Source organism: Passer domesticus, chromosome 5 (genome assembly GCF_036417665.1).
Source record: "Passer domesticus isolate bPasDom1 chromosome 5, bPasDom1.hap1, whole genome shotgun sequence".
NCBI classification, from domain to species: domain Eukaryota; kingdom Metazoa; phylum Chordata; class Aves; order Passeriformes; family Passeridae; genus Passer; species Passer domesticus.
Window position 1 is genome coordinate 32,051,694 of NC_087478.1, and position 17,669 is coordinate 32,069,362.

The 17,669-nt window shown below is 39.9% G+C and overlaps 1 protein-coding gene across 7 annotated transcripts in view; it reads left to right on the plus strand.

Moving 5' to 3' along the window:
- The window catches only part of MSRB3 (methionine sulfoxide reductase B3), an 80,636-nt gene extending 63,299 nt beyond the window's left edge, over positions 1-17,337 (plus strand). For all 7 annotated transcript variants that reach the window (XM_064419406.1, XM_064419405.1, XM_064419404.1 and 4 more), the window contains 2 exons: positions 9,777-9,874; positions 14,837-17,337. In XM_064419406.1, the coding sequence (XP_064275476.1) occupies positions 9,777-9,874; positions 14,837-15,001 (263 nt within the window). In that variant the 3' untranslated portion in view covers positions 15,002-17,337. The remainder of the gene's footprint in view (positions 1-9,776; positions 9,875-14,836) is intronic.
- Positions 17,338-17,669: the final 332 nt, after the last annotated feature.

Below are 17,669 nucleotides of genomic sequence, written 5' to 3' on the forward strand. Positions count from 1 at the left end.
CACGGGCACCGGCGCGGAGGGGTTCACGGCCTGGGCCATGGCCCGAGCGGAGCGGTGGCGTTGGGGCGCCGGCACCGCTGGGGCGCCGGCACATCAGGATGGCCCAGAGGAGAAAGCCCAGGGAAACACAAATACTAACCAGCGTTAGAGAAAAGAGTTTGCAAAGAGCATCCGTAGCTGATATTGTGGATGGCAAACTACTACAGTTAACCTGACGTTGTGGGAAGCACCATGTAATGGAGGCAAATCCGCATGAGTACAGAGTTTTCTTTGAGTTACTTGAATGCCTCAGTGGGGGGAACTGTGCACGTCCACTCCTCAGTATCTTGCCTCTCCAGTTTTCTTCGGTACAGGGGCCCATTTCCTTTTGCTGCTACCCTCTATATCTTTTATTTCTCTTGTTTATTGCAACGGGTTTATTTTCCAAGCAAATTACTCCTTTGTACATATTTCTTTATCTAGAGTATCGTAAAAGAAAACAAGACCCTGAAGTGAGTTGTATGTTTATAAACCAGTATTATTTGCCTGCGAAAACATGTAGTGAGTATAATTGACTTCCGCTGTGAACATTTGCACTGTGCCTAATTACAAATGTTCATAGCTTACCTTGGAAGTTGCTTTCACGCCTTGAACACTTCACATATGGTACTTATGTTTTGTTTGAATTATTTATTTGAGTAAAAAATGTAACAGAATGCAAATGGAGAAGGAAAAGAAGATATAAAAGATGCAGTCATGAAAGGAATAGCACAGGCACAGAGGAGAATAAGAGACCTGTGCTGAGCTGACCTGTACAGCACCCATATTCATGTTAATGCTTGCTCAGTCTTTGGGATATTCTGGAAGCAAGCTGGGCTTCCCCCAGCAAAGCATTAAAGGAGAGCAGCTCCTCATGTGATTGGTCTTAACTGCTTTACTGTTTCTTTCCATGTTCTGTGTTACTGATGGTATTGTATGGCTGTGAAATTGTTTCCTTTTAAAACCTTGAAAGCAAATGTAGTGTTTAGGAGAAAGGGCGTGCTTTGCCGTAGAAACTGTAACAGAAAACAAAACATAAACATTACAATCAGAAATATTAACTTTTCCATTTCAATACTTGCAGGGTTTTTTTTCAAAGTACAAAGTTTTCTGCAGAAAACATAAAAGGAGCGTGTGTGAGTGTGTGTGCACATGTATATTGTTTTTGCCAGGGTTTGCTGTGAAGAAAGGTCTTTATTTTCTAGTATGCATTATTGCCTACCTCTTTTTGTTTGTGTAAGACGTTGTTAAAAAGATTTAAACCTCCCTCCAAACCAACAGCAATTCCAAACAATCTAACCCTGCAAATAATTATTTTTTCTTCTTCTTTTAGGATTTTATGTAGTGCCTGTGGCTTTTGCATTCTCTTATGTATGCAGCATGGTGTTCAACTGTACACTGCAGAGACAAAGTCTTAGGCAGAGGGTAGTGTAAAGTTACCCTGAGACCTAGGGTGGTAGAACTACCTCAGAAGTAGTGCAGTGAGTAGATCTTGCACTGCCCATGAGAAGCACACCTTCAAGGCTAGGTTCCTTGCAGGGCTTGATGAGCATGTAGTTCATGATGAAATGTTCCTGCAGCATGATAAAAATCCTAATCTAGAAATGTATCAATCTTAAGGACTAGCTTTGTGGATAAACTATTATTAGGCAGAGGAGAGTTTTGCCCTCCACCATGGCATGAGAAGGAGCCATGATCCACCTCTCCATTTTTCCTCCTGCAGAGTCTTGTCCTGTGGCCAAATGGCCCTTAGAGACCTGGTGGTTTGGAGCTCTGTCTTCACTCTGCTTTCAATGCTCCATTCTGTCAACCTTTGGTATCAGACATTGCCAGCATCTAACTGCCTCAGGTTTTTGCCCCAATCCTGACAAAAGCCTTCCTTCATGGCCAAGAAAATTATGTCTGTTTTTAGTTTGTGACCAAGTTCTCTCGCCTAGATATCTCCTTAAATAAAGTAAATGGAAGAAAGAGAGTCTTTGTCTTTTTTGTTGGTTGGGGGGGGGGGCGTTGTTTGTTTTAATCAGTGTAGTAACACTTTCCCTTGTTTCGAGAGAAAATTGTATTAATTTATAACATTACTGTTGAGATGAGAACCTATTTGTCCAGTTGAAATGAGGAGGGTGCTTGTCTGCTGGAGTATGCAATATTGGAGGCACTAGTGAAGGAGGTTCATAGAAGGAATATAACTGCAAAAGGAAAACAGTACAGGCTTTGGTTTTTTTGGAATTAAAATTAATTCAGTAACCTCTGTGGTTTCAGTTTTAAGCGTGCAGCTGAGTTCTGGCTGTTCTTTACAAACTTTATTTCCCAGACATGCATAACAATACTAAAAGGAAAATATTTCAACAAACAATTTGTGGATGTTCATTACTTGAAAGACACCATGACAAATTTTTCAAATATGTATTTCATCTGTGACTGCTGTTCATTTCAGTGCCAGATGTTGATTATTACAAGGTTGCATTTGCTTGGTTTTTTTAACTTTCTCTGTGAACATACTGCATTAGAATTCCAATTTTATCAAATCATTTCCATCTAAGGCCTGCCAGCTATACTGCTATCCTGATTTACTCATCTTATGTGAAATCTTTAATAATTTTAGTGAGTTGCACAGATAACTCATTGATACACAAATTTCAAAGTATTTGCAATATATATATTTGTTTTACCAATTCTGCTTTTGGAGGGAAAACAAAAACAACTATTTGAAGTTGGATGCTTTGGACTGAGGTTATTAGGTCAACAGTAAATTTTAAAAAGTATTTGAGAGATTTCTTGATGGCATTTAAAAATTATGGCTTAAGGTTACACTGCTTCACACAGTTCTGTTTGGCTCCTTTGATGCTGAAGATCTACAGCTGACTTATGTGTAAGATATATTTTTAAAAACATTAACCATGATTTAAAGTAACAAGAGACACTATTCAGATGAGGGGAGAAACCCGTCCTTTGGGAGGAAGTGAGTTAGGTTCAGTAGTTTTGTTGAACCTGAACCAAGAAAGAAACCATTAGTAACTCAATCTTTGTAAGAAGACATGAGGAAGATCCTAGCTCCTGCCTACCTGGAGATTTTAGCAGTGGCTTGTACATTCAAGATGTTGAATATTACAGAGGAAGACTCTGAAAGAACCAGCTTGTATTAATCAGTATTTTAGACCACAGTGAAAGCACAAAGGAAGCAGCTAGGGCAAGAGCAGTATTGTGATAGAGTTATTAATTGCTAAAGAGAGTAGGCCCCATGCTTTTATTGCTCAAGAGACATCAGGGGCACTCTTGTTCTGAAAAATTCAGATGTCAAATGAAATTGTAGACGCTAAGTTTCAGATCTCCCTTAACAATCATTTTAAACAAATATAACCTCCTCCCACTAACAAGGAAATAAATCTGGATTGCATATGTTGTTTCATGGTAAGTTGTTTGGATGCTCAGAGTGCTGTAAAGGAAGAAAACAAATACCACCTTTATTCATGGCTTTCACTTTTTTTATTTCCCAAGTGAGAAACATAAAGGAAAAAACAGATGGCGATTGTCTCATAAAAGCTGCTATTAGAAGTTTGGTTGTTTTGAAAAATTCACTTCCCACACTGTTCTGGCAGCACAGTATTTGCCTGCTGCAATAGCCCAACTTTGCTTTTAGAGACAGGTAGTATTAAAGAGAAGCTCTCTCTTTACTTTTTCTTCCAAAATTAAGTTTTATTTTGTCTTTGTGTTGTTCCCTTCAACCCCTGCCTAGCTACCACTCTGATGCTTTTTCAGTGTGGTCTGTTGAAAAGCAGTACTGTGTTGTCCTTCTTGTATCTGATGGTGCTGGAAAGGAATGGCCATTTTTTTCCCCCATTAGAATACATATCTAGTGTAAACCTGTTTGCTGGTGAACAAGAATGTTTCAGTGCCTGATTCTGTTTCTAGCTACATTTGGATAAATTACATGAACCTCCACAAAAAGAAGTGTTACCTCACAGTAAAATAACTGTAAGTAAGAATATTCATTAATCATTCATCATCATGGAGATATTAAGAAAAATAACCCAGGATGTTCTGTGCTAGCCAAAAAAAAAGCCCTATATCTGTGCAGGCATCCTACATAATAGCAACATGTCACTTTGTAGTTCTACATTAAACTTTTATGTGAGAAGTTACAGCTGTGGATGCCTATGTCTTTCAGATTCTGTTTCAATAAACCTTTGAGAAAGAAAAAAGTGAAAGCCCTTCAGCTTTACAGCAATTTCAAAGCAGAAGCTTTATTACCTTTTTTTTAATCCTAATACACTTTATGTTTTTACACAGACATGGTTTCTCAGTGAAGATAAATGATGAGACTCTACCTTAAAAAGCCCTTGGGTTTTCATTAATCCACATTAGGTTAAAAGGGAATCAGAATTCTAAAAATACAACACATCAGAGAAACAAGGTATTTTTCAGGTCAAGGTCCTCTTTTACATCTGGTGCCATTTGGTAGTTCTAACATCTTCCATCTCCCCCTTACTTCTCCATCTGTAAATAACTCACTGAAGTAAATGCTTGGAATAATTACAGCAAAGAATGATAAAATGCAGGTTGGATTTAATCTCCTAGGGATCTAAAATGAAAAACAACTACAGTCATCACAGTTATTGAGAAACTGGAACTCTCCAGTCAGCAGGTGTATGAGATGGGAATTATGTCAGAGTATTACATGCTTTGGGATTGCAGTTGTGCTTTTCAAAAAAATGTCAAAAGGCGTATTAGTTAAGTATAGGGGGGAAAAATAACCTAGCAGGGCTGATTGTCAAAAGCAACCTGCCATTTTGCTTCTGCAAATAATTATAGAGGCACAATTCTAACAGTTAGATGTCTAAGTGCTTGCATCCATCTACTAGGAAGTTGGAGATCTAGCTACAATAAAATGTGTGCAAACTTGCAAAACTGGAAGGAGGTTTGAGACACTTCTAAAATTGATCAATCAATCAGCAACTGGACTACTTTCCAAAAGTTTATGAGAACAAAATGTCTTTCTTTTTTTGCATGAGGTCAGAATTGCCCCAAGAAAGAATCCTGGAGTAGCCCACAAGATAAGAGTCTTGGAGCTTCCTGGATTAATGTGAAAGAAACAATGTACTCCTGCTGGGGTTTCATATTTGTATCAGGAACATAAAACAGGTGCTGGACTATGGGCACACTGTTTGTGCTTGCTGCCTTCCTCTGGCATTATTTGGCATCTCAGTTTGACTGTTCAGTTTGGGCACTGGGACTGCTGTGTCCCACCTGGTACCCACCTTGTGCCAGCTGCCCAGTGCCTACCGTGAGTAGCTTATTAGAAATACAGACTCAGTCAGGTACCTGGAATAGGAGGTCTGGAAGTGAGAAAGAAGATGGCCTCTTCTGAATAATTTTAAGCCCTCTGCCCAGTGGCAAAAGCAGCATGAGGCATTTGTTTCCAGACTCAACGTTTCTGTTCCTCCCTGTCCTTCCGTATTGCTGCCCAGGGCAGTACCAAGCAAAAAAGCATTCTTTGACAAAGAGGCATAAATCATTGTCTCCTCTTTTTCAGAGTAGGGAAAGCATTATAAAACACAAAAGACTCAGATTTAGTGAGGGCATGTAGAGTGAATTTTAGAAATGCTGCATAGCTTTTACAAAATATTTGGGGGCTGTCCTAGAAAGAGAAAGAATAAGATATGACTATGGCTATGACTATGACTATGACTATGACTATGACTATGACTATGTCTATGTCTATGTATGACTCCCAGCAGCATAAGATCCTCTCTGTTACTCATGCAGGATGGAGCAGAAAAGATCTATCAGTAATATTCAGTTTACACATGCTTTTCACTTAAATACTTGACAGAAGAAAGTTTCCTTGCTTTATTAAGTGTATTTTAGATCTGAGAAATTATAATTGCTGTATATTTGAAAAACTACTCATCTCTTGTGACTTTCTTATTAACTTACCAGAAACTGGCTCTTTGGACATAGTGGCCTGACTCCCATGCAAAGGGTTGTTGGAGAGAACACAAACATGACAGACTCCTATTTTAAATCCTGTTTTTATTGCCAGTGTGGTGCAAAGTGTCTGTGAATCCAAGAATGAACCCATTTAAAATGTCTATAACACAATAAAAATTGCTGGTGATTACTGTGTCATACTGCCCCTCTAACTAAACTTTGCATTCAAGGATAAATGTATTCACAAATCTTAGTTGCTGCTCACACACAGAAAAGTGTGAATGTCATTTGAAGTTGTTCATTCATCTGGTAAACTCCTCCCATCTTCATCCTCTCTCTTGCAATTACCCTTTGCCCCTTTCCAGAGGCTATTTCTTCCTAGCTGATATGTTTAACCATCCTTCAAAAGGATGGCCCAGCTCCTGCTGCCCATTAGATGTGGGCTAGACTTGACAGAGGGCCATCACCAAAGCGGGGTTGAGTCTTGGAACCAGGGTTTGCAAAGGATCTCCACCACTGCTCAGCCTCTGCAGTGATAAGGGTTACTGTTTCTCTCAGCTTAGCAGAAGCACAAGATATCCAAAATTGTCATCTTCACCACTATCCCTACAGGAGCATGCCCTTAACAAGTAGCCAGACAGCCTTCAAAGGTGAAGATTTAATGGACAGCTTAGAGCAGCCTAAAATGTAAAGGTAGCCAATCATTTTGCAGCCTTACAGCAGGAAGGAGGCAGGAGGGCAGGAGTGGAGGGGCTGCAGCCAGGGAGACAGGTGAAGTGGCCTGGGCCCTGCAAGTTGGAGGCCACTGCTGGGCCATTTACCTCTTATATAGACAGAAGTTTTAAGGCTGGCTTTCTGCACCGCTGGGAGGTGCCTGATATGCGGGCAAGCAGACTACTGCTGCTACAGCTTGTTCCTGGCAGCTTTTGAAGTAGAAAAAATGGTGCAAGAAGGCTTAGCAAACTATCAGATGGGTTTTCCACTCTACCACAGGAGAGGAAATGAGATTGCAAAAGGGGATTGATTTTCTGGTCAGTCTGGCTCATCAGTTCAATGAGCAATTCACTCATCTTCCTCTCAAGGTCAACAGAATGACAGTATGTGTCACTGTGCCCTTCAGGACATTTTCTGTTCCAAGGTTTGCTCAGTTTTCAGTTAACCCTCACAGAGTGGTTTGTCCTGGGAGTGCTGGTGCCTGGCCTGCCATGTAACTCGAGAAGAGATAGCTTAGCAGGGAGTTTAAAATACACACTGTGGAGATCTGTTTCCTAGTCCCTCTCTTGGGGACCATATGTGGCAGTGGTGGAGCCTTTGGAACATGTGTCATATGTAGCATGAACTGACAGTCTAATCTGAAGTCACTCCGGTTGGGTACAAAGACTACTTTAGGAGAAACTTGCCTGTTTATATAGGTTTCAGATGACTTCATTTTTAGAAGTGTATGGACTGCATCCAAAGCAAATAATTTTTCTCTGGTGAATGGGAAGACCAAAAGGAGAAGTCCAGAGAAAGAAGGATGGATAGTCTTTCTTAATGTCAAAGCTGACATAAATACATCTCTTCCAAACTCTTCTCACAAGATAATTTTCTCAGCAAGACACAGATTGCTTCAATCTCTGTGCTGCAGTCTTTGAAGCTTCCCCCTCATTGCTATAATGAAGGAGGCATGGCTTTCTTTGAGAATTTCTGCAGCCCTGAATTTTGCCTTCTCTAAAGTCTTTCACATGATCAGATGGCTGTTGCAAAGAACTCTCTCTTTGAAAACTCCTTTGCCCTCACACAAGGGCAAACTGGTATGTCTGCTTGGCAAAATTATTAAATAAAAAAACAAACAAACAAATAGGCTTCATTAAAAATATTCTGACTAGCTCAATTTTCATGAGACAGAGGCCCAGCTAAGAAGATGACAAATGATGTTGGAAAAGAGCCACCAATTAGGAAACATCAGTTTTTCTGTCAACAGGATAACCCCTTTTACAAAACTTGTCATATGTTTACTCCTTTTCTGTTTGTGATGGTGGTTGTTTGACAGCAACATTTTGCATGAGGGGAAGGATTTATAAATTGTTTTTTTACAGTTAGCATTGCAGCATTGTTTTGATTCCTGTTTTTGAGGGATATTTTCCCTGCTCAGGGTGCATGCTCCTCAGTCTACCTGCTATCTGTAACTCTTCCATTTGTAATAATTGGAGAGAGGGCAATGACTCTTGTTGTTTCTGCAGGAAGTTCTGGGGTGGAAACAATTGTGATGGTAGGAGGCACCTTGTGAGCTTACAACTTATGACTTGCAATGCCTTCAGGTAGCTTAGAAATGCTACTATATGTGTGTTCCAAAAAGGAGGAGAAACACATTTCTGAGCATTTCCTTGTTTAAAAAAGAATTCTTGTTATGCTTGCATCCTAATAAATCTTCTTCCCTGTTTAATAATCTCGGATACAACTGAAGACATATGGGTCTTTTTCCAGTTTACACATTTTCTCTTCTCGCATTCAGAAAAGTTGATACTTTCCACTCTCTTTTTACTGGTACAGAAAATTTTACTTACTTTTCTTATGGAGAGCTGTATACACCCTTCATTCATCTGCATGCAGTGATTCACAGCTACTGCTGTGTTTCTTAATAGCTTATTGCAAGTCATTTTATGAAATCATCAGTAGCAAATGCTCAACAAATATTAGGACAAGAAACTAGGAAATTCTTTATTCTTGGGCATATTCTTGGCATATAGGTAGTACAGGGAGAGAGCAAGAGGTGCCTGGGCGTGTTGTATTTGGCAAGAGACTAAATGAGGAGGACAGATAGCAGGTGAGATTTCAGATGGACACTGGTAGGTGCTGACATGACCTTAAAGCCTGTCAGTTGCTGATGTGGGAACCCTGCTTCAGGAAACGGAGCATTATGATGGCTTTTGAGGAGTAGCTGAGAAGTTACTATGTAATGGGTATCTTCTGGGTCACCACTGCCTTGTTGTTTACCTGTGTTGTGGAGAGGGGGAGACTTTGTGTGGAATAGTTAAAGAGTGGAAGGTCATTTTTTTGGTAAGTGGCCATTACTGGTAGGTCAGGTACACATATGATAATCTGGTGTCAGGTCATGCAGCTCAGTGCTCAGCTATCCGCTGCTTTGTACATGTACATTAGTGAGTGCAGTTGTTTTATCCTGAATGCAGACCACATGCAGATCATCCGCTAGTGTCTAACACAGGCATAGTTATGGTTCCACCTGTCCATGTCTGATTGGAAGCACTCATTACTGTTTTGACATGAGACACAATAATAATCATCTCACTGCCTCTAATGTGTGATGGTTCAGTGTCTGAACACATCCTTTTGGGTTTGCCTTGGGGAAGGCAAAGGTTGCGGCATATTTTGGGGCTGTAAACTGCAATTTCCCAATTAATATTTTAAAGTATCTTTATATTGCAAAAGCAAAATCATTTATGTTCCATAAAGCCTTGCTGTTTATGATCAGGGTGGAATTTGTGGGGTCTTTTTTTTTAACTTGTGGTAAAAGCTGAATTGGCTTACCTGGGACCTTTGTCCCCAAGGGAAACTGCTATCACTGCATGTGGTGGAGCACAGGAATCCTTGTGGAGATGGAGGTTGGGCAGCTAGGGGCAGCTTAGTCCTTTCCTGTAAACAACTGTACTTGGTGAGGGGAAGTTTTCCAAAGTACCTAAGTGATTTAGGATAAAAAAATCTCCATTTAATTATTTCCATGCTCTGAAGTCAGATAAACATTTTTCAAAGTGTGATTCTCTCCCGCTTTTTGCAATGCTATCTGCCACAACGACGCCCTCTTTTTTACCTATCTTGTTCCTCTTTTCCAGGTTGGCCTTCCTTTTATGATGTGATCAGTCCTGATGCAATTGCTTTCAATGATGATTTCTCCTATGGGATGCATCGGATTGAGATATCCTGCAGTCAGGTTAGTTTATAGCACACACAGACTATTCCAATGGCAAAGGCTGCAAAAACCATTACAGTGTGCTGTACTTTCCTTGAGATTTGCAAACCTTTCAGTTCTATTAAATAGTAATAATTGTGAGAGAACACAATGGGTTGTAGGCATAAAAGCTGGGTGGAATGAGCTGAAGGCACAAAGGGATTGTTGGAATGCACGTTGTTGTCTCATGTGAGATTTAACAGAGCAGATGTAAATGGTTGGACTCAGTGCTGAGTGTACAAAAATAGTCTTCCTGAAGTGGGTCCCTTCAAAGGAGCTCCTGAGCCTGAGCCTGTCCTGACTCCACATGTGAGCAGTTGAGAGAAGTTAAAATCAGTGGAGCGGCTGTCTGTGTGCTGATTCCATCACTCTACATTACTGTGCATCCATGCTAACTTGTTCCCAACACTCATTCCCAGCACCGTCCTAATGGCTGCCTCAAATAATCCCATCTGCCCTAATAATGAAGTCAGTAATCATTCAAAACATGCCCAAATTTTCCGTTAATCTGTCTTGTTCTACTTTCTGTCATCCTTTGTGCTGCTCTCCTTTCTGTGAAGGGAATGGCATAATCATTACCTAGCAAAGGGAGAAGCTGCTGCATTGGTGTTCAGCAGCTGTAGCCAGCAGCTTGCAGTCCTCTAGCTCCACATTCTCAAACTCCTCCTGAGAGAAGCAGCAGCTTCAATCGGGCAGTGATAATTTGCTGTTCTTCCAGAGTTGTTGGGGGGGTAAGTGATTTTATCCCTGACAATATGCATCCTTACTAGTCAGTCAGACCTCATTATATAAGGCTCAGAGTGAGTGGAGAAACTTCTCAAGAGTATCCGTTAACGTCAGTCCACATAGAGCATTTGGCCCAATATGTTAATGACCAAATTAGTGTGTAGGCTAGTTTGTCATGTATACTATGACATTCTGAAGTTTTTACATAGATGATAGGCTGTAGAAGATCCTTTCAACACTTTATGGGAATATCCACTTCCCTAAATTCACTAGCAAGGTAGCAATGAGACTGCAGATGGGGAAGCTCATGCTTCAGCAGTGGTTACTGGCATAATCAAAAATGCAGTCCAGTCTCTAGCTCTGATTAGTAGGCCTGAACAGTGCTAAAATCTGCTTCTTGCCAACTTACTGAGTTTGTATCTGCTGATACATTTCAGGAGATGGCCAGAGCTCCTGGAGAAGCCTATGGTCAGCCAAGGAATCTGGGAATGTCATTTACCTGTTACCAAACAAAGTAGGGTTAAAAGACCTGAGACCAGCAATATTAGCAGCAGTCACATGCAGACACCATAAAATCAAAGCAAAACTAAAATCTGAATTTGAAGAAGAAAATATGACCAAGATTGTATTTGCTGTATAATCCAATGGCAACTTCCTACCAGCTATTCCTGGGGTAATAACTCCACAGATGATAAGTCACACAGGAAAATAGCTTGAGGGGTGGTGAGCATCTTTGCAGCCAGTGCTCAGCACAGCTAATACTGCTCCATTGTGTATCTGCCCCTGGAGTGTGAATCACATATGCAGCAAAAAAAAAAAAAAAAAAAAAAAAAAAAAAAAAAAAAAAAAAAGCAGTTTTACTGCAACCTGCAAAGCAGTGGGATCGATATGACAGATCTTGGTAGAACCAAACAGAAATACCATCTCCCACACCCAAAGCCTTATTAATCCTTTGCAGATGAAAAAGTAGTTGATTTTTCTTTGAAAGTCCTTCCCACCTGTCTGAGAGAATAAAAGAATTCTTTTTAATGTTCTTCATTATAGAAAACAAACACAGGGGAAAAGTCACTGTAATATTAATCAAATACATCCATGGGATTATCCTTGAAATAACTTTCGCAGTTTTTGGAACACACCCTGGGTGTATTTGAAAGGTCAGTGATTAGTGACAGGTAGAAGTTAATACAAATGCAGTTGAGGAATACTGTAAAACTGGTTGCATCTCGTTTTTTTCTCTGTCCTGTTCAAGCATCCCTTTCCCTGTGGTCTCCCTACCTACTGTTTTTCCTGTGCAGATCAATAAAATTCCGTAGTCACAAGAGTAGTGTTTGCACACCAATAATTTGGACTCTCAACTGCAGCTGACTGCAAGCTGCTCTCCATGCCTCCCAGCAGTATATTAGAACCAGGAGGCTTGGGAGATCCAAGCATACTGACAGTTAGCAGTGACCTCCCCCTTTCCTGCTCCCAAGCACATACTTGGAATGCTTTAACCATTTCACTGTCCCAGTTCATTCTGCCCAATATATTTATGTGCAAGGCTGCAACAGATAATTGTTTCTTTTTCAGAGACTCTGCAGGCATGTATATATGTCCTAGAAAATGGTCAGCAGCTATTATGTGTGGGGAGGACAGTAAAGTCAATTCATCCTTTGTACTCTCAGCTGAATGCCAGGTTTCTTATACTGTGATACAAAGGACTGAAATACATTTCTGTGTAGAGCAGATGAGTTATAGACTCCCCTATACAGAGAATCGCCACATAAATTTTTGGTGAGAGGTAATCTCAAAAGGTAACAAATTTTTTAGTAATTCAATCCTGGAGTGATTCTGCCATCACAAAAAGGTGTAATGAGACTACCTTGGTCTCTCATACAGCTTCTCAGGTTTTGTGAGGAAAACCTTTTTGATAGATTGTCTTTGTAGTCTGTGTGTGAATATATTACTTCTATAGACCATTTCTCTCTGCAGTTTCTCTTGTTCTGTTTCTGTCCAGTAGAGAGGAAATGATTTATCTTTTGTTAAATGTTAGTCTGGAAAAGATCTGTTTAACACTTCCAGCCAGGAGGTTTTGGAGCACTCTTAGTTGAGATGAGATGATTTAATTAGGATGCTGAGCATTTAGAAAAATACTCTCTCTGGGACACTTACCTTTTTTTTCCCCCCCAGAGGTATGCTTATACTCAGGTGAAATGCTTCTTTGTTAGATACCCCACTTTCAGAAACAGCTCAGGTTTTTTGCATGCACTAACATAAAAAATGCCTTCAATATAAAGGAAAATTATAAAAAGGATAAGCAGTGGATAATGGAGGAAAGTATGGCAAGACGGCAGTCTTTCAGGAAGAAGACTTGAAGCTTGGTTTTCTCTAGGTCCCATTCAACTTCTTTTTACTTACTTTCCTTGTTTTATCTTCCTTCCTTACAAAGCTGAGCTGCTTAACTCAGTCATGCATGCCATTTTCCATGGCCTCTGGGAATTCTGCTGACACCATGGGCTGGAAGTCCTTGGTTGTTATTGGGATCCTTGCTGGACTGCCATGGCTGTCTCAGTGACACTTCTTCAGGAGCAGGGAGCCTGCTGTGGGATGTGGGATGTGTCTGCATGGGTGCAACCAACACGTGGGAGCACTGAAGCTTCACACATCTACCTGCCCTGCTCCTGAAGGCGGGTGAAGATTATTGTTTCAGCTGTCATTAAATGAGCAGAGTTTCTGTCCCACCTAGCTGGTGTGAGAGCCTCCCCCAGCCTTTCAGTCTACTGAGAAAGTTTAACCTGGAGGCAAATCTTTACGTGCTTCTACAGACACCTTTCCTGCTGCTTTGGTGAATTAAAGGCCATAACATCGGGAGAACATTAGCAACACATTAACTGCAGGGTGGAGATTTGCCATCACTAATTCATTCAGAGATTGGAATAGTCACTATTGCCTCTACCTATTTGGAATACTATGAATTAATTAAATGTTAAGAATAGTTTGCAGTCTTTAATTTTTGCTGTCTGACTGTGAGCCCATGAGCAGGTCTGTGATCTCAATTACATCATTCCACCTCTCACTGAGATCTGCTATTGACTTGAAAGGCCAAGGCTCTTTGGTAAAGCAGCATGACTTTCCTGTTCAAGATAAATATTTCTCCAGTGCAAGGTTTTTTGTTTCTCATGGCAGGCTGTAAAAATGAATTTGTGGAATTCAAGTGACTAATTACAAGAAGTTCTTATCCGGATAAGTTGTCAGCCATAATGTGTAGTGATAGTAATCTTAATTTTTGAATAAGGATCAGCAGGGTTAGTTTCCTCAAAATATTCTATTTGTGAAGCAGTCCTTATAAAGCAAAGGACTGTTACCTTTCTTACAGACAAGACCAGTAGTGTTCACCCTGAATAGCACTGTAAGTATTTGGGTCTGATTCATACAGAGCAAAAGTGGCAGCAGACCATTTGTACTTTCATATTCCTTGCAAAAAACAAAACTCAGCATTATTTATGATTACTCCCAGACAAAGATTATTAATTAAGAAATATTTTACATATCTGCACTACAGGTCTTTTTCAGTCACCTGTCCCTATCTTGTATGTACTATAGAAATTATTATGAGATGAGTAGGTTGAGCTCCATCCCCTCCAGGGGCAAGAAGTGCACCCAGAAGGACCTTGATGCTCAGATGAGTGCCAGGTTACAGAAAGGGGAAAAAAAAAGAAGTGTGAGAGCACACTCCAAAGAATATCTTTAGTGCTTTAAGTCCTTATCAGGATCACCAAAGGGTTCAATTTTTTTTACCAAAGGGTGTAGCAGATGGTTGCAGGCTGAGGAGAGGCCAGAACTGAGGCTGTCCCTTTCTTACACGGGCATCCTTACAGAGTGAGTGAAACATGGGCAGTGCTGTCCTCACCACCATGTTTTTAGCTGTGCTCCTGCCATGAAATCATTACAGAAACAGGCAGCTCCTCAGAGATGGTGGTCCAACCAAGCATAGGCAGTGGTGTGACAGGAAACACCCCGGAAATTTGTCTTGGAGTCTTTGGCACCTGTGGTATCTCAGAAGATCATCTTCCTGGATCACTCCTGCAATTAAATGTGGATTGTAAATCCCACTTGAAAGGGCGCTGTAGGCACAGTGTGCTTCCTTGGAAGCAGCTGCTAGTCATTGCTTAACACCGCAGCGATGCCACCGAGCGAGGGCACGCAGACACAGTGATACTCTATTGTGTTTTGTTGCAGTGTGGTGCTCACCTGGGGCACATTTTTGATGATGGACCTCGCCCAACTGGCAAACGGTACTGCACAAACTCTGCTTCATTATCTTTCAAGCCAGCAGACAAGAACAACGCTGGAGAAGGCAGCGTTAATGCCAGTCCTGCCCAAACAGGCAAAGCTGAGCTGTAGGATGAAGCAAAGCCTGCAGAAAACTGTGTTGATCCCACACAGCTTACAAGGAATGTTTTCTAGTTTTCAAGTTGCCTGCTTTCTTATATCCTAAGAATGTTCAAATGTATGAAAGCATTTTGCACCATCCTTCTTCTCCCTCACCTTTTCAGAACTGAGGCCTTTCCTGCCAGTGCATTTACTGTATAATTGGGTTGAAAAATGTATTGACTGAGTCCACAGGTTTTCTTTTTTTCTTCTTTTCTTTGAGATTACTTTGGGGAATCTTAAAATTGAGATGCTTTGACATCATTAGTTATTAGTTTCTTCTTAATACTTTGTTACTCTAGGTTTACACACTATTCCTTTTTTGCGTGGGAAATGGAACTTGTGTTTATCTCCAGTCTATAGGAAACTTCTGGGCATAAGAAAATCCTGAATTCCTACCACATCTCTGCTTTGTTCTGACTTGTGAGGCATGCAGCCTTTGGTCATATGTATCCAACCATCTCCCAGCATCAGCCGCACCTTGCAAAAACTTGTAGTTATGGCTGTTCCTTCCCAACCAAAAGAGATGGATGAGATGTTAAAAGCATCCTTTGGCTAATTTACTGCCAAAATTTCAAGGGTGTGGTTGAGAGGATGTAAACATTGTCTCAGCATCTGTGTTTCCCCTTTGTTTTGTATTTAAATCAAGGTTTTAACTATTAAGGCTCACTTTTGCAGGCTACTAATGAGGCTTTGTCTGTTTGTGAGGCCTATTCAACAAGTGTAACGCAAATCTGAATTAAAGTTGAAATCTACAGGGGGTAATTATATGGGCAAGTGCAGAGATAAACTTGCAAAGTGAAGTAGATGAAGGATGACACTAGGCTCTTTATTTTGTCGGTTGCTACAAGGATTCAGAAACATGACAGTTTCTGCTAGAGAGGAGTTTAGGAATGAATGCAGTAGAAAGAGGAGGACCCTCCTGACTATCCAGTTTTAAAGATTAGCTGGTCTGGATGCATATTGCATACAAAATCCAGTCTTCAATTTGTGCAACGGAGATGTAGTGACATGAGTGACAGTGTTGGTGTAGGAAATTAATTCAAAAAAAGTCTGTTACAGTTCCATAAATTTTCGTGTAATAAAATTCACTGTCCCATGAGATGTTTTTCACAGCTGCTTTTCGATTTTTTTGAATAACACTTAAAATTGTGCATAATACTGTTCTTTAAGTTATACCACACAGTATTTGCTGCCACTTTGCCTTTAAACACTGAGAGACTTAATGAACACAGTATTTACTTCTACTAGCAAACTTTGTGACTAACATGTTTGGATCCAATTTTATTTTTAGTAGGAACAAAGCAACCACTGATTTTTATGGAAGCAGGATTGAGGTTTTTATGTCAGTGATAATAAACATATTATCTAAAGTTCAAACATCCTTCAGTTAAAATGTAGCTACTGTGAAAGCATATGGAATGGTCATAATTGCCTTTTTTTTTAGCAACATTAGAAAGACATGAAAAAACATTAAAAAGGCAGCATCTATAAAAATGTGGTACATAAATGTGGTTTAATTCCAGATTGCTGTTCGATTTAAGTATTATCAAATTTCAGTATACTCCTGCCTTATGTTAAAGAAATATTTTACTTAAGCTTCAGAACACAGTAATGTATGCTGTCCTACAGGAGATTTATTTTTGCAGGATATGGAATGCAATGAAATGAATCAATATGGTGAGGTGTATGTGATCTCTGGGAGTTAGATCATTTAATATAGGAAATGCATTGTTCTTGTGCACAAGCTATAGCACAGCGCAGTTCAAGGTAAGACAGATTTCCTTTATTGCTCTTAGAAGATGCTAGTAAGGGCTAGTATTGAACCCTCCAAATTTGGTTCAGTCTGGTGATGATCATGACAGAGGAAACGTGGCAGCTGAGCACAATGTATAAAATAATAGAATATTTCTGTATGTTTAAATTTTGCACTGTCTAGATGCTTATAAAAGCTGAATGCAAACTGTGTAGAAATAGAATAGAAACTGTGTAGAAAACTATATTTTCTTATATCTCTATTTTACTCAGATGTTTAAATAAGGTACCTTAAAAATCATGTAAGTCACACATTATTTATATATACTATATATATATATATATATAAAATTGCACATGTTTTTTATATATATATACGTACACACACATATATTATTTGAGGATAATTTTAGCCTTCTGTACCTTTATAATAACTAAAACCTTTCCATAAGAGGGTTCAATACTTTTAAGAAATCAAATATACATTTTTCAAATCAAATTTGTTTTCATATATTTGCTGTACACAAATATAAAATAAATTTCTTTATAAATAATTGTGGTCTGTTTCCTTATTTATCTGTTTTTATGTCACGCTTCTGCATCCTTCACTGCAGGATGTCTTAAGGAACTGCTTTTACCTTGCTTTCCCCTAACTTACTGTGAGTATTATGTATGCAGTTGCCTTATCTCCAGCAGGTTTCTGGCAGGGACACAGCACTGCAGGGTACCAGGTATCTTTGCACCTACCAGCTTTCAGGAGACTATCACAAATACCCAGGCCTTGGCAAAGCAAGGAAATGTATAGAGAAAGGCTCTATACATTAACTCAGCAGAAGTTTTAGCCTCTTCCAAAAGATTCAGTGTGGGATGTGGTAAGTTGCAGGCA